Source organism: Triturus cristatus, chromosome 4_2 (assembly GCF_964204655.1).
Source record: "Triturus cristatus chromosome 4_2, aTriCri1.1, whole genome shotgun sequence".
NCBI lineage: Eukaryota > Metazoa > Chordata > Amphibia > Caudata > Salamandridae > Triturus > Triturus cristatus.
The window spans coordinates 51,808,223-51,834,834 of NC_140586.1; the positions used below are offsets into that span (position 1 = coordinate 51,808,223).

Sequence of the window (26,612 nt, forward strand, 5' to 3'; positions counted from 1 at the left end):
GATACTTTAATGGCAATGCCACAGGGCAGTATCCACTTTCATAAAGGTCCTCTTTGTACGATCCCTGACAATAGGGCACAGATGTCAAAAATATAGTTGAAAGAAGAGCCTCCAATGAGCCGATAGGATTATTGAGCACACTGGGGATAAACATACGGCTGCCCAGAAAAAGTTCAAATGAACACAGGCACACCTTCCCAAAGCCTACCAGAAAACTCATGTCCCATGGGTCTTCCTCTCTCCACTAAAAAACTGCTGTCATTCCTCCTCCTCCTCCTCAGCCTGTTAGCTGCCAGTTTGCCAATGTGATGCTGCCCTCTAATTGCTACTCACTGCTGTGCTCTCAGTGATCCTGCCAGCCCAAGACGTAGAAGTCCAAGTGATCGCCCTGACAACCAGTCACTTTGTGATGCTCAATACAGCCTCTGCCCTTGGCTGTACTGTTCTATCTTCCCTTTGTTGCATTGTGAGGGAATACTTTGTTGCCCATATGGCCTTTTCAAATTGACAAAGTTTTTACTACCCAAAGACTAAGCTGAACAGTAGCCTATTTATTCAGTGGTGTTGCCTGGAGGGGCAACCTTAGATAATATTTAGTAAATGCCCGTGTTTAATAAAAAGAAAAAAAAAGTCTCTGCTATCCTTCTGACATTTACAAGAGGCAAAGGTCAGAATCCACACCAGCAAACACTTAGTGAGGAGAGCTAGAGCAAAATCAAAGTCCAAAGCATAATTAAGCACTGGGGATTAGGGGGGAGAATATGAGGGGTTCCCACATGAACTGGGCGGTAAAACGCAGGCTAAGACTTCAGGACACCAGTGAAACAGGACAGTATTGTCAGAGACAATGTGCTATTTCAGACACCTTAGAAATATTGCAAATCCCGCAACTCCACCATTCGGAGCTCAGAACCATTCACAGAAACACATTTTCTCTGAACCAAGGAATGAGAAGCAGATTCAAACCTGCAACTCGGTAATTTATAAAGATTCACAACGTTTAAGTATGGCCAAGAATGGGCCCCTTGTTAATTAACACAACCTCTTTCATATTTACACAGTTGTCTTCTGACAAGGAGGACCCTTTCCCTCTGGCACAGTAAAGGACAAGTTCACCATCTGGTCCTCATAGTAAGGCCCAGGCTCTCGATGAAAGCATCCTTCAGTCTCATATTCATATATATTTTTTTTTTTATAATTATTTTTATTTGCATTTCCAACACAAACCATAATAAGCATGTCACATTGAATCGTCCAACACCTTCTACCCCACCACCACCCACCGCCCACCTCCCCCAGCATAGCGCAAAACATATCAATGCATTGATATAGAAGAACCCACCATCCATGTAGGGAATTAGCTGCATCCAAGTCCCTCCCATATGCAATAAGGCTGCCAGAATAACCCTCTCTACCCCCTCAGAGCCCCCCATCCAGGCCATAATAACGTCGCCATTTCTCCCACACTCTGGAAAATTTATTCGGGCAGCCCCTCGCTTTGTAAGTAACCCTTTCAGCCGCCATATATATGTCCATCCCCCTCCTCCATTCGTCAAGCTTCGGGGGGTTCACGGCTCCCCATTCCCGTGCCACATCCCTCTTGGCCACCTCTTGTGCTAATGTCAGGAAGATGAGATGGGGTTGAGTCAGATCTATATCGTTAGTTATCCCCAGTAAAACTAATTTGGGCTCCAGGGGTAGGGACACTTCAAGTATTTCCCCGAGTTCTCTCATTATCCTGGCCCAGTAACTTTGGAGGACCCCACACTCCCAAATGGTGTGGTAAAAGTTGCCCTCGGCATGTCCACACCACAAACAGCTAGGGTCGGTAGCCCGCCCCATCCGGTGTAGGCGGAGTCGATCATAGTAGACTCTGTGGAGGATCTTGAATTGGATGAGTCGGAGTCGTGATTTTATTGCCACTTCCCTAGGGTGCATCAGGGCAATTTCCCAATCAAGCGTGTCCATCTCCCCTAGATTCGATTCCCACACACTCTTCAGTTTCACCAGTCCGTCCGGCATGTTGTTAAGTAGGGTTTTATAAGTCAAGGAAACTAGCTTGGCCTGAACCTGGTCCTGTAGTAGGCGGCCCTCCAGCGGAGCATATCTCATATTCATATTAAACCTCACCCTCCAACATGCCTTTTTCCAGGAGAGAGCATGTTTACAGGGACATCTGCACATGCCATGACAAATTTGAGCGTAAAATCCCCATGGTGTTATAAAATCTTTAGGAATTAATAACTGCTAGGGTTAAGCTTTATGATGCCATTTGAATGTTTTATTACATTGTATTTATGCATCAAGGATACTGAATGAAGTGAAATCTATTGTATGCATTACTCAGATGTTTTGTACCTTTGATGGTTATGACATTGAATAAAGAATCTTTGATTGATCGAATAACTAGTCTATATTAACATTAGGATTATAGAGACAAATAGATCTACTCCAAGATCAGGAGTAGGTGCCTAGCTAAGAAACATTACCACATACAGGATTTTCTAGCAGTGCTAGTCTTGTCAAGAGTTCAGAAGTCCCCACCCAATCCGGTTTGATCAACAAGAACATTCCAGCCCACATAATGATTGAAATATTAAGGTTACCTCCTTCCCTGAATGCTTGCCTTTCTAATTTCCAGGGTTTTATGGAAACTCCAGCAGTAAGCGGATTCAAACAGGTTGGTTCAAAGTAGTCATCGAGCAGACAGTCAACGCTTGCAGTGGCCATAAAAGATACCATTGATTGTCAAATTAGCTCACATCACTCAGAAATCATGCATTTGTCTCCTTGAGTAACAAATTAACTAGCTATATTAATACCAGGGTTAAACCCTCCCACCCGGTCATAAAGAAGAGACCAACGAAATGGATGCAAATTAGACAAACTATGAGGATAAAGAATCAAAACAACATTTCAATGTAGGAAAATAAACCTCACAACTTACTTTGGAACTCTGACAACATAGTCAGTTACCAATTGGCTGCTTGCACCCTAAAAGAGAAACCAAAACAGGAGGCATTATTCTTAAAATGCACTACTGAGCTTTAAAAAGTTTCCAATGAAAAGAGACAGCGAACTTCCTCCCTCCCACACTGTACAGCTGTTAGTGTTGGGATCTCTGTAGTTGATTAGTAAGTATGGCTCGTTTACCAATTCTACCTTTAGAACACAATTCCAAGGACTTAATATATGTTCATTGGCTCAGAATGCATGACGGAGAATAATTTTAGAAACTTTCTTAGAAATCACCTGCTCTACAAATAAGACACTGGTATAATATGTTCCTCCCAACAGTCCGAGATCATCTCAAGGAGCAAACATAATAGATATTCGATGGGACACAGAGAACAGTCTCAGTATTCCAGCCCCAAGTTTGTCTTGTAATGACAAGCTGCCAACTAGGGCATGAAAGTCTGTGCGGAGCATATTCTTCACTTCCATGTCGAAGTCAATTGGGCATCTTCAGTGTGGCATAACCTGTGGATTATCCAAAGAACGCTCTGCATGCGTTAACAACACACTAGTGACACTGTACCACGACATCACTCAGCCATCCAGCAGGTAATGTTCAGTTGCCACTCTTATTCACCAACAAGGATATTTAACTATCTGCCAACCTTCGCCCTATTCAACACATACTGCTAACATATACCTATTGTGAAGAATATTTAGTCTGCTATCCACAGCCGCTCCTACCTATCAAAAATACACTTAAAAAAATATACTTACCATCCACGTTTTTGCTGTCACTCAAACAAAGCCCATCACGTCAACAGCTCAAGACCACAACAACAGCTAAATAAATGATGACTACTTACACACCAACCAGAAAACCATCATCTCAGGAAAGAAGAAAACAATTTTGCATCCATGCTCTTGAATGTATTCACTGAAAACATCCCCAAATAAACTATTGGGAAAAATCATGCCAGGACATATTTGTGGCCTTCTTTCACATTGATCCTGAAAACTAACAAGGACTGTCCTAGAAGTTTACAGTCAGATCATGTTTTTGTGGGGGAAGGAAGACACTGAGCAAACAGGTGCTACTGGGCCACAATTGTGGCGGGTGGCGTCATTTCACTCTGGTGTGCGCCTCCCTACTACGGTTCTGCACAGTGAAAAGTTGACCCCTTCCGTCCGTGTCTCTGAACATAGTGAGAGCAAGCTGTCAAAGTATTCAAAGGAGGTAGTGTGTTGGGCAGAAACTCAGAACTAAAGCAGTAAAACAGAAACGTTGTTTCTTTGGTCAGTCCAGTGCTCGTTTTATCAAAAGAGAATTACTTTAATCTCACAGAAAAAAAGAATACTAAATAGATAAATGGGGAATTCAGCTAGAGGGTTCTACAAAACAACTACTAGGTTTTAGCAAAGTTCTACAGGAATTTCTGACAGGTCTAAAGAGTTCTAGCATCAATGTAAAAGCCCATAGGCCATAATCAGGCACAGCTGCGAGTTCATAATTGGGCTGTGTAAGCAATTATGTTCATTAATCTGAAATTCAGTTTGTATCATACCTTGATCAAATCAATTTCTCAGTGCAAACTACTGATGTGTCTAACGAGCAGAATGTTGTGCTTGTAGCATGTGTGGCTCTAGGTACACATCCTTAGGATACCCCTACCATCAAGTATTGGGCAAGTTGTTTTTCTTTGAAGATGTCTCTCAAGTCAGAGGAAAGGTCTGACTCCTCCAGGTGTACATTGCAATTCAATTCGTCTTTATTTCGATTTATCAAATCATTAAAGACAATATACACCATTAAAAGGACATCTGAGAAAAAAATTCATAATATTTAAACCTAAAAGACCATCATGTGTTAAAAATATATTAAACAAAGACAGAAATAGGAGAGTAGTAAAAATTCCAAATTTAACAAATATCACCGCAAGGTCCAATGAGAGAAAGAATAAAACCATATACATGATCATGGAACAAAAAGCAATCATGAGCTCTTAGTACTAGTGCTAAAAATAGTTATTAGCTACTACAGGGTTCTTTTTAGTTTAGCACAAATGGCCCACATCCATCCCAGGAATTTTGCCAAAGCAATCGCTATAGGCTCACAAGTGTCTGTCTTTAAAATCCTTAATGCCTCTACCCCCGACCTTGTGCCAAGATTTAAGCAAACTGGTTTAAGCCATCTAACTCTGGGGTCTTTGTAGGCCGGGCAGGCAAACAGAACATGAGCGGTTGTTTCTTTCTGAGATGGACATACAATACAGTAAGCCTCATTCAGAGGGTGCCATTTGCTTGTAAAAGACTTGATAGGGAGTGAACCCACTCTGAACTGATGATACAGTTTCCTATCTTTTGGAACAGTGATAAAATCCCAATAGCTTTCATACAAATATTCTTGTTTGTTCTCCAGGAAGGCCCGCGTCAAACTAGGACTTGTTCTAGATGAAAAACATTCCATCTTGATCATGTTCCAATAAGCTGACCTGAGCTCTTTCTTTGAAGGAAATGTAGTGCCTGAGGGGTTATCCCATAAGCCGATCATCCCCATCTCACTCAAGGTGTCTTTTAACTTTCTAAATCAGGAGATCTTACTTGAGCAATCAGCCTGCCTGGTTTCAAGAAGAGCTTGGGCATACAGGGTCAATTCAGGGGTAACCCATAACCTTCTCCAATAGGCCACAGGTCTAAATCGGGCTAGATCTTCAAGCTGGTTACATCCCAAATCGAGATAAAGAGGCATAAGTGGTGAAGAAGATAGAAGATGTAACAAAGCTCGCACAAACTTATTTTGAGCTACAGTCAGGGATGTTAGATCTTCAAACCCCCACAACTCAGCCCCATATAGTACTGAGGAACTAATTTTAGTTTCATAAATCTTTATAACGGGGGCCACCGGTTTGGAATAGGATAGTCTCTGCTCCTTCATGAGGACTCCCGTCAGTTGGGCATGTTTGAGAGCCAACCTATCGATCTGGGATTTCCATTTTAATTTCCTCCCCAAGGTAATTCCCAGATACGTAAAAACATCGGTCTGCTCAAGCTGAACTTTATTCATAAAAACTTTCCCTTTGATGGCCTTGCGGTTATGGAGGACCATAAACTATGTCTTCCCCACATTCACCTCAAGGTCATGATCACTGCAGAACTCTTCAAACCTAGTAAGTGCTGTCTGCAGTCCTTTCTGAGTTTTAGATAATATCAGAGTATCGTCTGCGAACATTATTAGGGGTATTTTCAAACCTGCCAGAGTGGGGGCATTTGTGGGGTAGTCTGTATAGTATTCCACGACCCTATTGATAAAAAGAGAAAACCGGGTCGGAGCAAGAACGCACCCCTGGCGTACCCCATTGGCGATGGAAAACTTATTTGTAACTTCCCCGTTAATGCCCCAACGTACCCGAGCAAAATTAGAGTTATGCAGTGTAACTAGAACAGCCAATATTTCTAATGGCATCCCCATGTCTAAAAAGGCTCTCCACATTTTAGCACGGGGCACCAGATCGAAAGCCGATTTGAGATCGATGAAGGCTGCAAATAAAGTCCCCCCTCCTATAATTACCACCTTGCAATAAATAGTTTCAAACCTAAGAACCTGATCAATAGTACAGGTGTGTAGCCGGAACCCTGCCTGCATTGGTGATAAAATCTCCGTTTCCTCGATCCACGTCTGGATTCTACTTAGGACAAGTCTAGCAAAAATCTTTTAAATACAGTCAGTGAGGCTTATGGGTCTGTAATTACCAGGATTTGATCAATCCCCCTTTTTATAAACCGGGATGATCTCTGCTCCAGACCAGGACTACGGAACGGGGGCTCCACTTGCTATTGCATTGGCAAGATGTTGAATATAAGTCGTCCAATTATCCCCATCAAACGTAAACAGGTCCGCAGGTATACAATCCAGACCTGGTGCCCCGCCTTTCGGGATTGATTTAATAACTTTTAAAACATCTTGTTTGGAAAAATGCAGGGTAGTGGTGGTATTAGGCATTATAAATTGGACTAAGCTATCCTTACTAACAGCAAACTGAGCCTTGAAATAAGTAATCCACTTCTCCGGTGGAACATGATTTACAGGTGCTGGATATAATACACCACTTCCCCATTTGACAAGATGCCAAAATGTAGTCAGGTTCTTTTCCTTACTTGCATTCAGTAAGTTTTGCCAATGCTTTTCATCCCAATCCCTTTTTGCTTGTTTAAGAACTTGCCTATACCCAACCCTAGCCTTTTTAGTGTCTTCCATGTTTTTTAATCTAATAGCTCTAGATAGACTCCTTTAAGCCTCTCTCCATGGTTTATTATACCACGAGGCTGCTTTTACGCATAGTTCTTTCCTTGTTTTTTTTTTTAAGCTTTTTAGTACAAAAATATTTAAGTTTAGAGAAAAGCTTGTTGTGAACCTGCAGAATGATAATTTATATCCTCCTGGGTATCATAATTTTGTAGAGTGGCAAGGTGGAACTCAACCAAACTCCTCATCTGTATTAGGTGCCCTTCACAGACTACGACCCTAGCCCATTTGACTCTCCTGGAGTCCTTGGTAAGCTCCACTTCCCAATTGGCATGAACGTTTTCCTCATGGTCATAAATTGGAAGACCAGGAACCAGCAAGGAAAGTACCAAAGGATTATGGTCACTATCGAGCCGTTCATGAACTGCCATGTCCTGTAGGGACGACCAAAATTCCATATTGAGAAGTATATAAATCAATCCGACTACTTCTTATGCCGTTATTAAAAGTATGAGGGCCCCGCCTGTCAGACTTGGACCTCCCATTAACTGCCCTTAACCCCTGTTCTAAACATAGCCCTTTCAATTGTAATGCCGACTCAGTCCATTTTTTAATGGGAGGAAGGTCAAGGGACGGTATGTCCCATTGTACATCCTCCTCAAGACTGAGATTGCCATCTTCATGATCCAGGGGCTCGAAGGTGCAATTAAAATCTCCTACATTTATCAAGTTGCTACGTCCCCTATGTTTACCTAAGAACCCTTCTAAAAATGCAACAGTGGTGGACCCTTTGTGCCCAGGGGATCCTCTTGCATAGACACTAATAACCATCAACTCTGCAGCCTTTCCTGTCCGCAATTTGACTGCTATAACATCCCCATTATCGATCTTAACTTCCTCCACTGTGAAGCATGCTTGCTGTCTGACCCAGATGACAAGTCCCCCTTTGGGTCTACCCCTCTGTCCCCCCATGGCTGGTTTATAAAAGTTAAGAAAACCTGGGTGACAAATTGGTTCTAAAGCCCAGGTTTCTTGAAATGCCAGGATATCATAGTTTTCAATAAATGCAGACCATTCAATTGAGGGAATTTTAGAGGAGAGACCTGCAATATTCCAACAGACTAGTGTTAAGTTTGGTTTATTGGGCCCTTGGATATGAATACTAGAAATGTCAACAAATGGCCGAACATTATCCTTAATCATAACCTCCTGTCTGCACCCATCACTAAACGTAGGGAGCCCTACGGGTAGGGGGGATAGAAAGATGGTCCTCCTCTACAGCATTACTACAATCCACCCCACCTTGATCATATTCCCCCCAATCCGGGGTACCACCCGCATGTCCCAACCCAACATGTAGGTGGTCCCCAGATGGAGTTGGTACATTGGTTCTCAGCGGGAGTGGATCACATCCATTCTTACAAGTGCCCCTAAGGTCATATGGTCTTGTTGGCGGTGCATCAGTATCAGAACAAAGTCAAATGATATCTTCAAGGGAAGCAAGAGCGCCAAAACAGTTGTATGTGGGAATTCAATAGGTAGATGCATCACAGATTTGGGGTACCCCCTTCCAATTTAGATGTAAACCCCTGGTGGCTATGTTAGGTTGGTAAAAAAAATACAAGGGGAGGATGTTTATATCATCCAACCTTATTTGGCGGTTTCCGGCCCTATTCGAAATATGTTTGACCAACCCTGGGGACCTAAAACTTAGCACCACACATTACCCTGTAAGGGACTTGTGTGAGCTACCAATCCATGAAATTCGTCGGGCCATTTTGAAGTTGGAAAAAAGGTCAGTTGTGATACCTGTCCTAGCGGACAGCAAATGTAATGCGCTATTTCTCAACAAGGACCAGTGTTCCTGTACTGCAGGCTGCAGCACTGGGACATTGCAATAACTACAAAATCCAGAAACCTAGGGTCAGAACAAGGAAAGAGTGATAAAGCTTGTGAGTACTTCAGCAAGTGAAGATAAATCCCATCAGCCACTGGGTAGCAACCACCATCATTTGGGATTCAGTGTCCCTGACTGTGAACCCCATGGAAATCAGGGCAACAGCACCAATGGACAACAAAAACCTTGCTTATCGGTTTGAGATCTAGTATCCGCCGAAGTTCTCAATAATGTGGTTTAGTTGGTAATGGTGGTGAGGGAAGCAGTGCAGTGAAAAGTGAAAAATTTAAAATCTACTGAACAGATATGATGCTTTATTGGTTCTGTTCAAGTGACGAAATAAAACCAGTGCAGGAGCGGTTTTGAAATAATGACTGCTCAAGTCCAGATAGAAAAAGGGTCTACATGTTTCAGCCTCTTGATTAAGTGATAATCAGGCTTTCGTCAGGACCTATGATGTAATGCTACTGCTATCTATCTTTGTGTAATCCAAAAGTAAAAACACAATAGTATTGGAAATTATACAACCTACTTTGGTTGCGAATTTTTCACACAACACTCTGTACAAATTCTTCAGGAGTGTTGATCCATTTCCCGTTCCTGTACGGGAGCTCTCCTCACCTCACAAGGCATCCGCTCTGAGAAATGAGGCCCCGCTCTGTCCGTCGGTACCTCGGTTGTTAAGAACCGAGGTACCGACGGACAGAGCGGGGCCTCATTTCTCAGAGCGGATGCCTGGTGAGGTGAGAAGAGCTCCCGTACATGAACGGGAAATGGATCAACACTCCAGAAGAATTTGTACAGAGTGTTGTGTGAAAAATTCGCAACCAAAGTAGGTTGTATAATTTCCAATACTATTGTGTTTTTACTTTTGGATTACACAAAGATAGATAGCAGTAGCATTACATCATAGGTCCTGACGAAAGCCTGATTATCACTTAATCAAGAGGCTGAAACAAGTAGACCCATTTTCTATCTGAACTTGAGCAGTTATTTCAAAACAGCTCCTGCACTGGTTTTATTTCGTCACTTGAACAGAACCAATAAAGCATCATATCTGTTCCAGTAGATGATTTTAAAATTTTCACTTTTCACTGCACTGCTTCCCTCACCACCATTACCAACTAAACCACATTATTGAGAACTTCGGCAGATACTATATCTCAAACCGATAAGCAAGGTTTTGTTGTCCATTGGTGCTGTTGCCCCGATTTCCATGGGGTTCAGTCAGGGACACTGAATCCCAAATGATGGTGGTTGCTACCCGGTGGCTGATGGGATTTATCTTCACTTGCTGAAGTACTCACGAGCTTCATCACTCTTTCCTTGTTCTGACCCTAGGTTTCTGGATTTTGTAGTTATTGTAAGTTGAGAATAAGGGGATGAGAAACCTAGTGGTCATTAAACATTGTTCCCTTTGACCCTCACGATAGACCTGGCAAATCTTAGGTTTATCTAGTTATTTAGCACTGGCACATTACCCAAAACAACAGTATAGAGAGTTTCCTCAGGAGGGAGATGAAGAGACATATATGTTTTGGGATTGACAATTCCATTATTTTGCAAAGCCCGTCTACGTAGTACCTCTCCAGGCTGAACAAAGGTGGAACGTGTACCACTGCTACTCGGGTGCAAGGGTTGAATGGTCGTGGGTGCAACCGGGACTAGGAGAGGGAAACTGTGTGCAGTATTAGTACGTTCCCCCGAATATGAACTACTCGCCACCTGAGGGGCTATCCCATCACTCCACTCTGTTGTGCGTTAGAATTGGTTTTCAGGGTGTTCGAGATGGTCAGCTCTATTTTAGTCAACCTGCCTTCTATTAGGGTCAGTTTATCAAGGAGCGGGATCATCAGGGCCTGAAGTTTTTTTTCTACCCGAATAATGAGGGCAACCTCTAATGAAGTAGATGATAAATCAATAGTTGTAGTGGCAGCGGGGTGGTGCAATCATTACTGGTGGTGATGTTATCGTGTGAGCTACCTGTGCACCCATTACCACCGCCTTACGTTTGTTTAATCTGAATGACTGCTGGGCGGGTTTGATGGTACCCCGCAATTTCCTTTTCTTAGACGGTGGCTCCCCGCCACGGGCTTGACAACATTTTTGGCTCCTTGTATCAACCATAGAAGTAACGGGAGTATGGGCGTTAATCCCCAAACCGAAGTGGGGGTGAATTAGATGGTGCCGGAGAGGCCTGGCTAATCAGAGGAGCAGCATCAGTGGTAACAGTGCCCTCGGAAATGGCTTTCAGCACAACATTAGTCAACGGTGGTGGGGGTTCCAGCGATAGTCTGCGTTCAGTGAGCTGGATCTCATAAATCAAAGCCGATTCAGCTCTAGAGAGGAACGCATCTAGTGTCCCTACAACACCAGAACTCACACCCACCTTCCGCTTATTCATTTTAGCCTATATATGAAAGCGGCAACACCAAAGTTATAACCAATGTGAAATTTACAAATTAGATGTGAGATGTTAAGGGGGTGGCCCAGCCCCAGTCTCTACCTATCTCTAACGTCATACCGCGCCGCGGGGGGAGAGGCAGCGCTTTATGCGCGGTCACCACGCCGCCCACATACTCGCGGCAGCTGTGGGGTTTCTGGTGCACCCTGGGGGCTGGAGTCCTCAGGGTGTTAGTCCAACAGAGCGTCCCTCGCTCTCAAGTCAGAAGAAAGGTCTGACTCCTCCAGGTGTACTTTGCACTTTGGCATCATCTTTATGTCAGAGTGAATGTTTTTACCACCACCAGGGTCAGATGACCAAGTGTTCTCCAAGCTTATGCTCGGAGCCCGTTCTGTCGGTCCGTTCATATCCTTATCTATTACATCAGACTTTTGCAAGCTCTTTTCATCTCCTGACGCGTGAAGACACTGAAGATCATTGCAGATTTCATGGGTGTTGAGGGCCTTGTGTCTCTCGAAGGTAGAGTGCTTTCTCCAATCCACTTGCCAGCAGAGAATGCTGCATGGGTGATGGAAGGGACACCCTTTCAAAATACCCACGCTGCATTTTAAAATACCTATGATCAGATCACCACTAACTGTGCAATTTGTGTCTGTCCCCTGATCACGATGAAATCTCTTGGCTCGCTTTCAGATCTAAGAAGGTACTGCAGTAGTGAAAGGAGCAGTGAGGATACACCAAAGGATGCACCAGGAGACCTCAAACATCTTTAGTGAAGATCATCTTCTTGGCACCAAAGAATAAGAAGAGGTGGGCCCTTCAGATCTGCAGGCCAGGCAGCAAGCACCCAGTCTGGAGACAGTGTCTTCCAGCAACTTTTACCACGAAGAAATGGAAGATATTGAGGAAAGGCAAAGACTAGCAGCCCGCACACCAAAACCATGCCTTGGGTCATGAGTATGCTATTGGTCCCTGAAGACCATACCACCAAGGGGGAGCCCCAAATGAAATCCCATGTCAAAGTAGAGCACCACTCCTGCAGGAGGCGTGAGTTGAGCAAAGAAAATAGATGCAAAGAAAAGGGAAGTCAAGGTAAGGCCCTAAATCACCTTTATCTCTGGTCAACCTCAGCAAAAGCCGCGGTACTAAGCAGGCCTCCGCCACAGGGAGTCAACCTCCATCAGCCGTCAAGCGTGAGCTGCCTCGAGGGCAATGAACACCTTCTCTTGCACCCGAACCCAGCATCAGTCAATTTTGAGGCCTTCGTCAATGCTCAGAGCTATGGATATCATGGTTCCTACCCTCAAAAGACTCAACAAGAACTCTATAAGCGACACATGCACTTGACCATCCACCCAGTAAAGGGCAAGATCTCGGTTAAGACATCTCCATTGGAGCCTCCAGAGCTTTGGAAGAGGAGACTGGCCTTCGAGGCGGAACCTTCTTCCAAGCCTACCTCCATAGAGCCAGCACTGAGGAAGTGACTGGCAAAGCCACCTGTCCTATTCCTGTGCCAAAAGCCCATTCTACCTAAAATAACACCCCAACCACACCTATAGACACACACCACCCACACTGCCTCCTAAAAAGTCACCCTCTTATATTAAGATTCCCGGAAGTCCTGATGGCCTCTTTGACCATTATAATCAGCCCTTAATGCCAGGTCCCACTGATGATCCGCGGGAAGACAAATGCAGACCCTGCAAGTGATCCAGATTTCAAACACTATCCAGTAAAGTCCTCACTCACTGACATCATGGCCTAATATGAAGTGATTCAAAAGGTACCGCAGTCTTTCATAAAGTGGGCATGCATGTCAACCAAGAGGCCGACAACTTCTTTGTGGACATGCTCTCCAAGTCAGAGAGCACAGTTGTTTTTTTGTATGCTGGAGGAAATGCTAGACTCTGTTCCTGATAACTTTAAGGAGCCTGTCATGGCCAAGGTAGGAACTTCACAAGTGACTTGCCGGAGGCAGGATACTTCACTTTCCAATCTTTATTTCGGCCATTTGGCCATAAAAGAAAAACAATACACATATACAATCACAATAAATCCAAACATTAAAACATTGGAAGTACATATGTTAAAAATACAATAAAAACTGTGCATCTAAAATTTTAAGGGGGACCCAACACCTTTAAAATGCGGTTGCGCGTATGCCAAACATTAGTAAGAAATTTAGATAATGCGAGGACAGTTGGACCAGAGAGATCAGATTTTAAAATCCTATACATTGGAGCATATTCCCTGCCGCCCATATTCCAAATCAAGGGAAGAAGCCAGTATTTCCGAGCTGCCCTGTAGGCTGGGCAGAAGAAGGCCACGTGTAAATCGGTTTCCTCCAAGGCATCACAAGCCGGGCACTGCGTCGTAGTGGGGGGCGATGACCAAGTACTTGTAAAGGACCGAAAGGGCAATGAGCCGTATCTCCATTGGAGAAACAGCTTCCTAGCAAGTACCGGAAAGATAGGATCCAATACCCTCTCAAACCTATAAAGGTCCTTGCTTTGCAAAACCACAGAGGATAGAGACCCTTCTGCCTGGGTAACTCGGGCCCTAGCTAATTTGCGTTCGTGGTATACGTTAGTCAGGGACCTTTTAGAGATATTCAGTGCGGCATTCGCAGGGTCAGTCCATAAGTCGGGGAGCCCTAGTTCCATGCAGGTGGATTGGATGTTTTTGACCCAGGGGATACGGAGCGCTTTTGGGTGGTTCAATAATTCTGCCAGTTCCGCCCTGTATGCTGCAAGATCATTACTGCTCCACAACCTACGCCAGAAGGCTATTGGTCTCAGGCTTATTTCATCAGATAATGGTCGTAGACCGAGGTCAAGCCTCAAGGGGAGGAGCGGGGTACTGGGGGGAAGCGCGGTTATCTGTCTTATAAACTTGTTTTCTATTAATGACAGGCTATGGCATGGTGTGTGTCCCCACAGTTCCGCCCCATACATGATCGCTCCCCTGGCCTGAGCCTTGTATATCTGAATTAGGGCCCCCAGCGGGCGGTATGAGGAGCCGGTCATCATCCGGGCGATACCCCCAGTAATTTGTGTAAGTTTGAGGTTCGCCCTAATCTGGTGGGATCCCCAAGTCATGGTTTCATTGAGAGTCACACCTAGATATTCAAAGGTGACAACCCTCTCGAGCCGTGCTACTCCCAATTGCGGATTCGGCCGCAATTTTTGGCTCGGATTTAAAACCATGAATTTAGTTTTGGCCGCATTGATTTCTAGCCCTCTGTCCGTACAGAAGGCTACAAATGAATCAAGGATCCTCTGTATCCCCATGGGGGTTTTAGATAGCAGCAGGGTGTCGTCCGCAAACATGATTGCGGGCACCCTGCTGCCATTAAGTTTGGGGGCGTCAGTATAATCAGTGGCATTTAGGTGGGCGATTACCCCGTTGACGAAGAGGCAAAACAGGGTCGGTGCCAACACACAACCCTGCCTTACCCCTCGGTCAACGGGGAATCTATCGGTCAATTCCCCCGACCTCCCACACCTCACTCGGGCATAATTATTATGGTGAAGCCTCTGTAAGATTACTAGGATGTCCGGGGGGACGCCCATCTCTGCCAAGACGCTCCAGAGTTTTCCCCTGGGCACCAGATCGAAGGCGGCCCGTAAGTCCACAAAAATTGTGTACAGACTGCCGCCCTCGAATATTGCTGCCCTCCAATAGATGAGATTCAACCTAAAAGCCTGGTCCACTGTGGATACCCCCTTCCTAAATCCCGCCTGATAGGGACTAAGGGCACCCACCTCTTCCATCCAATCCTGGAGGCGATTCAGCAAAACCCTGCCAAACAGCTTCTGTGCTACGTCGATTAAGCTGATGGGTCTGTAGTTGGCCGGGAGGAGAGGCGAGCCCTTTTTAAAGATAGGGACCACCTCTGCCCCCAGCCAAGTACCAGGGATTTCCATGCCGCTTAGAACTCCATTGAAAAGGGCAGTAAGGTAGGGGGCCCATACAATGGGCTCCTGTTTGAACATATCCCCAGGTAAGCCATCCAGTCCTGGCGCCTTTCCAGAAGCAAGACCTGAGATGGCAGCGGTGACCTCACCCAGCGTTATCAGCTCTCCTTCATAGCCTGGCCAACCAACCTCGGTGACAGTAGGAGATTCTCCCGGCTCCGAACTGTAAAGAGACTGAAAGTGAGCCTGCCACACCCCTGGGGCAATATTGGGCTCTATTGCCGATTGAAGATGCCCCGACCCCCCCATTCACTATCCTCCAGAACAGACGTTGGTTTTGGGTCGCTAGGGCCTTGCTAAGTTCTTCCCACTGATTTTCCTCCCACTCGGCCTTAGCGTGGGTAACTAGTTTCTTGTAAGCCCGCCTGCTTTGTCTTAGGCTATCCCCCCCTAGTCCCTCCTTAATAAGTCTGAGGAGTTCTGCTTTTGCCCTTCTGCATGCCGGACTATACCATGTTGTTTTGCCTTGTCGCCCCTGTCTAGGTTTTCGTGAGCTACTAGAGAGATGAGGGGCCGCAGCCTTTATAAGGTCCTCATGAGCCTTGTACAATTTAGCCCGGGAATCATTATTGCTTGCCTCGTTGTCCAAACTCCCCACAGTTTCCAAGATGGGAGTTATCCAGTCATAGAGCATGGGGAGTTTGTTCTTACTTGTAACCAAGTGCTCCCACCTGATTCTTCTCCTACTATTTTCCAGGAGAAGCGCAGGTTTGTTCCCTTCTACATTGGTCACAGGAGCTTGAGGGCCAGGGGTGACCAGGTCGAGCTCGAGCGCATTATGGTCGCTATCTGACCGTTCCATAACCCTAAAATCCTGAATGGTCGGCCACTTCACTATTTGGGCCAGGACATAATCCAGGCGGGACTCTCTTCCCAGTCTGTTGTAGGTGGTTTTACTGGGTATATCTGATTTCATTCGCCCGTTACAGGCTCTGATTCCGAACTTTAGGGTTAGAGCTGTGATTTGTAATGCAAGTGGGGTCCAAGCCTTCGGGGGGGGAGCTTCCACTGGGGGGACTGCCCATCTGGCCTCTTCTTCCGATGAGAACCCCTCCAAAAGACCAGGAAGTGGCTCAAAATGAGAATTAAAATCCCCTCCCACCACATAAAATGAATCACTCGGTAGTTCCGATATAAAGTTCGTGAGTTCATCTATGGTCGGTGATTCCTTTGCAATTCCCACTGGCCTAGAATAGATGTTAATTAACACAAGTTTGGCTTGGTTAGGCCAGGATAATGAAACCACAAGAATGTCTTCTGAGTTAGCCGGCAGCCGTGTTGCCGTGCAGCCTAGATGAGATGCAACCCAGATCGTCAGCCCCCCTGACGGACGTCCCTTGCCTTCCCACCTAGCTGGGATGGAAAAGGACATGTAGCCTTGATGACCATAATTCTCTCTAGCCCAGGTTTCCTGGAACATACATACATCTCCAGTCTCGATGTAATTTACCCAGTCCGGGTCACCCAGTTTGTTGGCCAGTCCAGCAACATTCCAGCAGATTAGCCTTAGGTGTTCGGAGGTGTCAGTTGCCGTGCCAGAAGGGTTGGAGGAGATGGTTACAGGTGCCGCTTCGATCAATAGTTCTGGGACATTACCGACGGTGGGGGCAGATGGCTCAGGGAGACTGCAGGGGCCATTATCCAGGAGCTCTGGACCATTTAATAGTTCAGTAACATTGCCAGCACTACGGGCGAGTGGATCAGAGGGTCTGCAAGAGCCATTGTCCGGGGTCACCGTGACATTCAATAGACCAGGAATTTTACCAGCGATCGGGGGAGATGGATCAGGAAATCCGTCGGTGCCATTATCCAGAGTCACTGGGCTGTGAGCAGAGAGTCAGTCAACCCCATCCAAGCTGTTCAAGCAGTTAAAACGATTGAAGTGGAAGTAGGGTGTATCAGGCACTTTGAAGTTAGGGTGCTGTGCATAAGCTTTGTGTCCGCGTCTACGTTCCACCCTTATCCATTCGTCATGCAGAGGAGCATAGTGCATGCGAATAGGAGGGAAGAAAAAGGATACTGGGCGGGTCTGGATGGTGGAATCCAATGAACGATTTACTCCTTCACAAATATGCAAAACGGTGCCCGGATCTTTAAAAGTTACCAGAATGCAGTCCCCTATTATTGTTTTTCTGGTCTTCCCTAGCCAAGGGACCCTTCTAACCATAATAATCTCGTTGTTAAAATGAGATGGTAAGGGTCGGTTCCAATTTAGCCACTTGATCACCTTTTTCTTTAGGGATTGGTAATCTTCATTTTCGCCAGTTCTTAGTTGAGGAGCACCTGCTAACACCACCGTTAGATTATTAGCTTCTGGCGGCAGATCTGGTCTCCGTGGTCTTGGGACTGGTCGCCCCGGGGGAAGAAGGAGGGTGCTTCCAGCTTCGGGGAGGCCATCATTGGTCCCTGTCTGAGAGCTTTGGGGGGCAGAGTCTGTTGGTTGTAAAGGCCTATAAGTTGGATTATTACGCGGTGGCTGGACTGGAATAGCCATTAGTTGCTGCAGGGGGGGAGCAGTAGGAGCTCCCCGGGAGGGGACTATGTTGGTACCCTGTAAAGCTCCTGTTTTAGGGGTGTTTCCTACAGGGAGATGAGGTCCCACATTCTTGGATTGCTTACTAACTAAGGTATTTAGGGATGTCTCTAGTATAGTCAGCCTTATCTCAACCTTTTTCAGGCTGTCACTAATAGGCTGCAAGAGGGAACGCAATAAGAATTCTATACTCCCTATAGATGTGAGAGGGGGGTTTGTGTTGGATGTGTTGGCCACTGGATCGCTGTTAATAGCAGCTGTGTTGGGGCTTGGATCTTTGGGGGGGGGGGGGGGGGGGACAGCGATAGGCGCAGTCTCATTGTCCTTCCCAGATTGGAGTGCATTTTTATGTTTTTTGCCAAAATCTAGGTGAGATAGTTTGGTTTTCCCCCGCCCCCCCATGGACTTCCTACTGCGTTTGCTAGGTGGAGGTTAACTGGAGTGTCAGATGACAAGAGTGGAGTTGTGTCTGCGACTTTTTCAGGCAGCATGCCAGGGGTGCTTGGGATTTCCCGAAGTAAGAGGGGGAAGTCCTCAAGGGTCGTCGGATTCAAGCTATTGGGGGGAGTACCCTCCTCTTGAGAGATAGGATACGGGATAATTTCAGTCAGGGGTCTACTCTTCATTGATTCAATGGATCGCCGACGGTCCGCCCTACGTCTCTCTAGGGAGTTTTCTTTGCCCCCATCTCCTTTGGCGGGTTTGAAGTAATTGTCCAGCGTCCCAGTATTGCTACCCCCCTCCCTTGCTGGAGTTTCACTTGCTGCAGGTGAGGGCATCACCTTATGCACAAGCAGAGTTCAACCAGAGATTGGGTGGAAAGGATAAGGGGTATGGCCCAGCCCGGCCTCCTTTGGCCCCTGACGGCCACAGACGGTCCCGCCCTTGTCCCGGGCTTCTCCCGGCGAGCTCCCGCGCAGCGGTACTCACGCATTAGTTTATAGCTGTGGTGGAGGTGGGCAGGTCGTTGGGGGCGGGGCGGGGAGGGAGAGCAGCCCAGGTGGAGCGGGCGCGGGTTGCTGGGGCTCCTGGGAAATGGAGTCCCAGCCCTCTTGCTCGCAGCCCTCGGCCCCTGGTGTACCCCCGCAGCAGCTTCAGCCCAGGAAAGCGCCCCTCCGCGAGGCGTGGACAAAGTTTCACAGAGTGTCCTCAGGAATCCAAAACGGCAGAGGCAAGTTTGTTAGAAGGTCCCACGAACTGCAGGGCAAGCCGGTATTTAATTCACCTGGTCGTTGGGGGCGGGGCGGGGAGGGAGAGCAGCCCAGGTGGAGCGGGCGCGGGTTGCTGGGGCTCCTGGGAAATGGAGTCCCAGCCCTCTTGCTCGCAGGCCTCGGCCCCTGGTGTACCCCCGCAGCAGCTTCAGCCCAGGAAAGCGCCCCTCTGCGAAGCGGGACCCGCGCAGCGGGTTCCGCTAGGCGTGGACAAAGTTTCACAGAGTGTCCTCAGGAATCCAAAACGGCAGAGGCAAGTTTGTTAGAAGGTCCCACGAACTGCAGGGCAAGCCGGTATTTAATTCACCTGGTCGTTGGGGGCGGGGCGGGGAGGGAGAGCAGCCCAGGTGGAGCGGGCGCGGGTTGCTGGGGCTCCTGGGAAATGGAGTCCCAGCCCTCTTGCTCGCAGCCCTCGGCCCCTGGTGTACCCCCGCAGCAGCTTCAGCCCAGGAAAGCGCCCCTCTGCGAAGCGGGACCCGCGCAGCGGGTTCCGCGAGGCGTGGACAAAGTTTCACAGAGTGTCCTCAGGAATCCAAAACGGCAGAGGCAAGTTTGTTAGGAGGCAGGATACACAATTTCCTCTCTTGCTGGGATAAAATCACACTGCACCAGTAAGATCTAGTGGTGGTCCAACGCGGCTATTAAATCAAACTACACACACGTCACCCCCCTAACATACCACGCAGTACACATGCTCCCAGCAGAATACACCTCTACCTCCTTCAAGATGAATGCATATTCTCATACAAAAACAGTTGCTATAGAGAGTGAGCCCCTCCAACATCAAGGGGCAAGCTAAAATCTTGTATCGATAACTTGCAGGAGCCGGTCAAGGCCAGGGTTGTAACACCAAAGGTTGAAAATAAATTCAGCCCAATCCTAGTGACTCAGTGTACATCAATGGCTATGTTCCTCCAGTGTCTCTACTCACCCACACCATCCACAAGCGTACCTCTGCCTAGTCCACTGGTAATGCTTCTCTTTCCGATAAGAGCCAAAAGATTGAGGAGGCGTAAAACAGGGTAGCAGTCGGCAGCGACCCATTGGTATATAGCCAATTCTGGGCCCAATTGTAGGCAATGCAAGATCTCCTTAAACATCTCTCAAAGGAGTACAAAAAACAATGGGAGGAGATAGGGAGTGTTAGATGCTGTGGACACTAGGGGCATTTATACTAGTATTATCCTCCGGCGCCATGTCTTGCTTGGCATCTTCTGCTTCAAGCCTGAAGCCTAGCAACATCTACTCAACCTCCCATTCAACAAAGAGCACCTTTTTAGGGCCTTAGGTTGACAAGATGCTGGAAAAAATATTTGTCTTAAAGATATGGAGACAGCAAGGTCCATGGAGATGGTCCAAACAACTCCTTACACTGCTCCTTTCGTAAACAGCAACTCAGGAGAGGAGCTAAGACATCGCCCGAGCAACCACATTTGATCCAGAACCAGCTGTCCTTCCACCAGCAACCTGGGACGGTGTACTACAGAGGGTCCTACAGGGGTAGAGGTAAAGGTGTCTCCAGCAAAGGAGCAGCCACTTCCAAACAGTGGCTTGACACACCTTCTGAGATCACACATGACCATTCAGTTGCAGGATACTTAAAATTCCTCTCTCGTTGGGATTAAAGCACATCTTACCAGTGGGTTTAAGTGGTGGTCCAACACGGCTATTGCATCAAACTACACACATGCTCCTCCAAACCACCCACCCAGTACACACACTCCCAGCAAAGAACACCTCTCTCTCCTTCAGGAATAAGTGCACACCCTCCTACAAAAGGGCACCATAGAGGGTGTCCCCACAACATCAAGGGAGCAACGCCTACGCTCTAGTTTCTTATCCCCAAAAAGGATGGCTCTCTCAGGCTCAGCCTAAGGCCTCTCAACAGCTGCATCAATCAGAACATTTTTGCATGACAATTCTGCAGGATGTCACCCCCCTTCTTCAATAAGGAGATTACATGACGGCGCTTAATCTCAAGAATGACCATTTCTACACACCCATTTACCCTGCACGTTGGTGGCCTTCACTTTGTATTACGCTAACCACACTACCAATTCAAAGTGCTTCCTACAGGGGTCACCACGGCTCTGGCAGTGTTAACAAAGTGCCTAGCAGTGGTGACTGTGTATTTAAGAAGGGAGATCATACACATTCTCCCCTACCTCTACAACCAGTTGATCAAGAGTGGCTCCAGTGCCTAGACAACACAGACTGCGGTGTCCCTGCTCCATAGTCTGGAAGGGTCATCAAAGATTGCCACTAAGTCTCAACTACAGCATCTGCAGATGCAGTCCTTTCTAGGATCCACGTTAGATGCAGTCTCAGGAAAAGCTTACTCCAACCAGAAAAGAATGGGAGCCTTTTAGCTGCGGTTACCTCCACTTCAATACAATCCTCAGTTCACATTAAGAACAGTGTGCACCATTTAGGAATGATTGCCTTGTGTATCTCAATTGTTCCCCACATGTGGCTTCATAGGTGCCCCCTCAAAGAGTGCCTTACTGTTCAATGGTTGCAGGCTGACAGTCACTGGGAAGATCTAGTGCTGGTACAGGTCACGGCTCACTGCTCTCTAGAGTAGTAGAACATCAACAATTTGCTGTATGGCAGGCCCTTTACAGACTATTCACTTATTATCCTGGGAGCATGGCCTTCCTTATGGGCACTACCTCTCTCAGACGCATTAAGAAACTGCAAGCGCTGTTCAATCTTGGATGGATCAGCTGAATTTACTCAACAATAAACCCATCATTGTCGACAGCGCTAATTCCCTAGGTGTCACACTTGACAAAAGACTCAACCCAATCTCCCACATCAACTATATTGCTAAGAACGCACGTTACGAGTTGCGCCTTCTGTGGGGGATTCTTTGGTTCTTCCCGGAGAAAGACCTAAAAACCTTGGTACAATCGCTGGTTCTCTCTAGACTGGATTATTGCAATTCTCTTCTGACGGGCCTACCCAAATCCCACCTCTCTCCTCTCAAATCCATCCTCCACTCAGCAGCTCGCTTTATTTCAGGGTCCAAACGAAGCGACCACATCACTCCTATCCTGTCTTCTCTTCGATGGCTTCCCATCGAGGCAAAATCTATTTACAAAACTGCCTGCATCACCCACAAAGCCTTGCACACTTCCTTCCCTCGTTACCTGGCGGATAAACTGAAAATGTCTGGATACTCTAGACCTTCTTGTAATGCGGAAAAGTTTCTGCTTGAACACCCCTTTTTCAAAAAGGAAAGATCGATGGCGCAATCCTTCTCAGGTAATGCGGTGAGAATCTGGAACTCGCTTCCTCCATTGCTCCGTGTCACCTCTGTAGGAAAGTGGCTCTGTATATACTGTTCCCAAATAGGTACAGGGTGCACACAGTCCACAGAGGTTTGGCAGAGGCTAAAGTTAGATATAACCTTACTCTCTAAAGTGGTAGCTTGGTCGAGCAGTAAGGCAGTATCAGAGGACAGTGTAAAGCATTTGTTGCACACACTCAGTCAGCAAATGGTCTCACACACTCAATAACTGAACTCTAGGCCAATGGTTTGGTCTAAAAATATATGGTTGTTTTATTTTAGAACCAACAATAGTTTTAAAAATATACTTTCTCTGAATGAGAGGCTTTATATAAATACTTTCAATATGCAGTAGGCTTTTGAATGCAATAGACACAGTTGTTGCAATAGGCAACACAATTTCAAACACAATAATACATAGAGCTCAATGGGAATTTCTAATTAAATGCAATTAGTTACTTTGAGGATTACTTTTCTAACCACAGGACTGGATCCTGGATTCAGTCCCAGGACATTTCCTGTAAACAGTTGAGTAAAAGCGTTTTGGTTACAGTAGTGATTTTTAAGCAATATATATATATTTTTTTAAAGTTGACACTTAAAAACGTATTCTCATAGAATCACCAATGTTATCCTATGGGAGGAATTTCACTTAACAGGTAAGTGGGGTTATGGTTACTTTTTCTGACTCAGTGTTGGATCCTGGATCCAGCACTGGGGCACCCCCTGTAAACAGTTGGAAGAATGTGTTTTGGTTATACAGGCGATTTTTAACGAATATTTGTAAGTTTGCAAAATCGACACTTAGAAACTTTTTCAGCAAAAACCAGGCAATGTTATCCTATGGAAGGAAATTCAAGTTGCAGGTAAAGTATGTTCTTGTTACTTTCGTAATCCAGTGCTGGACTCCTAGGTTCAGCACTGGGACATCTATCTAAAACAGGTAAGTAATTACGTTTTCACAGTTGGTGTGATTTTTAAAGAATATTTGTAGTTTGCAAAAATCTACACTTAGAAGAAATTTCACAGAAAAACAGTCAATGGTTTCCTATGGAAGAAAATTGGGTTAGCGGCAAGTATGGTTGTAATTACTTTTCAGGGTCAGTGCTGGGCACCAAGATCCAGCACTGGGATCTCTCCTGATGGCAGGTGAGTATTTTTGTTTCCGTTACTCGGTTGATTTTAGATGAATATTTTAAAGTTTAGAAACTCCACACTTAGAAGAATTTCCAAGTGAAACCAGTCAATGTAACCCTATGGAAGAAAGGAGAGTTATCGGCTTTTGGGTAAGTACTAGACTGGCAGAGTTAAAGTTCTGGGCATAGACTCGGGGTTCTCCCAGGGTCAGGTCAGTACAGTTGTTACACCCTCAGCGGCACAGGGGCAGCCGGGTGCAGAGTAAGTTAGGCCCAATGTTATCCTATGGGAGGCAGGGGGCTCTTGGTTGGTGGCTGCTGGCTAGTAGGCCACGCGGCTGTGGGAGCTGGGCTCCTGGTCACTTGCTCAGGGCAAATGGGGAAGTAGAATAGAGGAGGGATTGCACTGCCAGGGGCACTCGGGCGGCTGGGTGCAGGGTGCTTTTGAGCCTTCGGGCGCTCAATGGATTGCAATGGAGAAGCTCAAAAGGAACAAAGGCTGCAAGCTCGGGACGAAGATTCTTCAGGTGTGACCACCACTACGAGAGGCAAGTTGGGTAGTTGGAGAATAGGCAGGCACCCAGGAGTTGGGCACAGGGGGCTGCAGGGCGCCGGGTGCCTTTTGGTGTCGGGAAATCTTACCCTCGGCTGGTCGCGGTTGGAGGGTTCCCTGGTTCTGAGGCTGCAGGTGTCATCAGGAGCGTCGAGGTGGGTCCTTGGGTGCTGGATTCGGCAGTCAAAGTCGGCAGGGGAACGGACATCCTCGGGGTCTTTGTCCACTCCAGCACAGGCCAGGCTTGGTGGGTGCAGAGTGTGCAGGGTTCGCGGTTCCTGGCTGATGCCAGGGGTCAGTTACTTGCTTTGAACAGTACCACTGCTCGTGGGAGTGTCAGTTGCTTAGAGTCACAAGGTAGCCAGGTTCTCCGGGGTTTGTGAGGTTGCTGGCCACTGGAGATGCCGGGGTTTAGCAGGAGCAGGTTCGAGGGTCGACAGGCCGGGGCCAAAGCAGTTGGTGTCTTCCTCTTGTGAGCAGCTGCACGGCAGGTCTTATTGTCTCTTGATCTTTTTTGCTGTTTCGGAATCTGGATCTAAGGAAGGAAGGTTCAGGGTGCCCCTAAATACTAAATTTAGGGGCGTTACAGGTAGGTAAAGGGCAGGGACCACTGGGTCCCTGCCCTTGGGTGGGTACACCCCCTATCCTGCCACTCTCCTGTGGGAGGAGGGCAGTGGCCTAGTCCTGATTGGGCAGGGCTCCGCATCTTCAAGATGGCGAGAGCCCGGAGATATGCTTCACTCGCCTCCCCCACCTGAGGGGTGGGGTTGGCAGAGGCTGGCACACCCCCTGTCCTTCCTTGGGGTTTCCGGACAGTCTTCCCGCCAGAGGGGGGGGGGGGTTTAGAACCGGTAGGGGCCAGTTGCTGAGTACAGCAAGTGGCCTGGAGAAGCTCACAAAGGTGGCATGCCTTTGAAGCTTCCCCTGACCATCCTGGGGGAGGAGACCTAGCACCTCGCCCAGGATGTGCATTGTTGCAGGCCCAGGAGAGCGGATGGCTCTCTACCCAGGGGTCCAGCAACATGTCTGCTGTGTGGCAGCATAGGCAGCCCCTCAGACAAGACGTGGATTGTAGGTTAGGTTCAGCGGGCACCTCTAAGATGCGCTCTGTCGTGCATTGTACATTAAATCCTGCACTGGCATCAGTGCGGGTTTAATGTGCTGAGAAGTTTGATGCACCATATACTCTTAAATGGCAGCACTGCACTTACAGTGCCCAGGAATGGACCTGGGTACTGTAGGGGCACAGGGCTCATGCACCTGTACCCACACCACTGGCATAGGGCACCCAGCTAGAGGGGTGGCTGATGTATGTCAGGGCAGTGTGTGTTGTGGGCATGGCACACAGGGATGTGTGCCATGTCGATTCTTTTGTTCTGTACCCAGACACTCAGCCTGCAAGGGCAGTGTGTATGTGTGTCAGGGTACAGGGCTTCTAACGGTGGCACAATAAGTGCTGCAGCCCTTAGGGGTCTTCACTGGTCACAAGGCCCTGGGTACCTAGTGTACCATTTACCAGGGGCTGACATGTGGCCAGGGTTTGCCAATTTGGGTTTAGGTTTCAGCACAGTTTTTAGGGAAGGAACATAGGCCCTGGGTACCTGATTGGCAAGAGCCCAGGGCACACTCAGTCAAAGTACATTCAGCAATTCAGCAAAAAATGGGGGCATACCATGCAAGAAAGATGGCACTTTCTCACAACCTCCTCTACCCGGATCTTCAAAGCTGACCTCAAATCGCTCCTCTTCCAAAGACACTTTCAGAACTAATACTTTCATTCTCAGGCCCCTCTAGGAAGTTCGTTCATTAGTGTAAATTTGTAAAAAAAAAAATGTACATTCCTCACCCTTGCTTGCTATGTTTTTTGTACCCTATCTCTTCTAGTCTCTTGTTTGTTTTTGTAACGTTCTATTGTGTAACACTTTTCTCATGTAACATAACTGGTTCTATTGTACAGCACTGTGACACCTTCGGGTAATGTCCGCGCTATATAAAAATGCATTAAGTAAATAAAAATAAATTCTGCAAGAACCATTCAGTCAGGTCCAGAAGGGCAAGGTTGTTCTTAGAACCAATCCTAAGTTCCTCCCCAAGGTGATATCACCCTTCCTCCCTCACTAAACAATAAAATCCTAGTCTCTTTCCGGCAACCAGACTGTCAAGGAAAGGGTGCTGCCCAAATTAAACGGCAAAAGAGCTCTCATGTATTACACAGAACGTACCAGGTCTTTCCATAAATCTGATCAGCTCTATGTTGCCTTCGCAAACCCTCACAAAGGGCACCACATCCCCAAAGCAGGTATGCACAGTTTGGTGGATAGTTAAATGCATCCAGGCCTGCAACCACAAAGCTAAGAGAGTCCTACCCGTTCCACCCAGGGCATACTCCACTCGTAAAAAGAGCAGCAACA

General features: G+C 46.9%; 1 protein-coding gene across 3 annotated transcripts in view; it reads right to left on the reverse strand.

Moving 5' to 3' along the window:
• GTF2F1 (general transcription factor IIF subunit 1) overlaps positions 1–26,612 on the reverse strand; it is a 146,488-nt gene that overhangs the window by 60,676 nt on the left and 59,200 nt on the right. For all 3 annotated transcript variants that reach the window (XM_085600446.1, XM_085600444.1, XM_085600445.1), the window contains exon 3: positions 2,948–2,994. In XM_085600446.1, the coding sequence (XP_085456572.1) occupies positions 2,948–2,994 (47 nt within the window). The remainder of the gene's footprint in view (positions 1–2,947; positions 2,995–26,612) is intronic.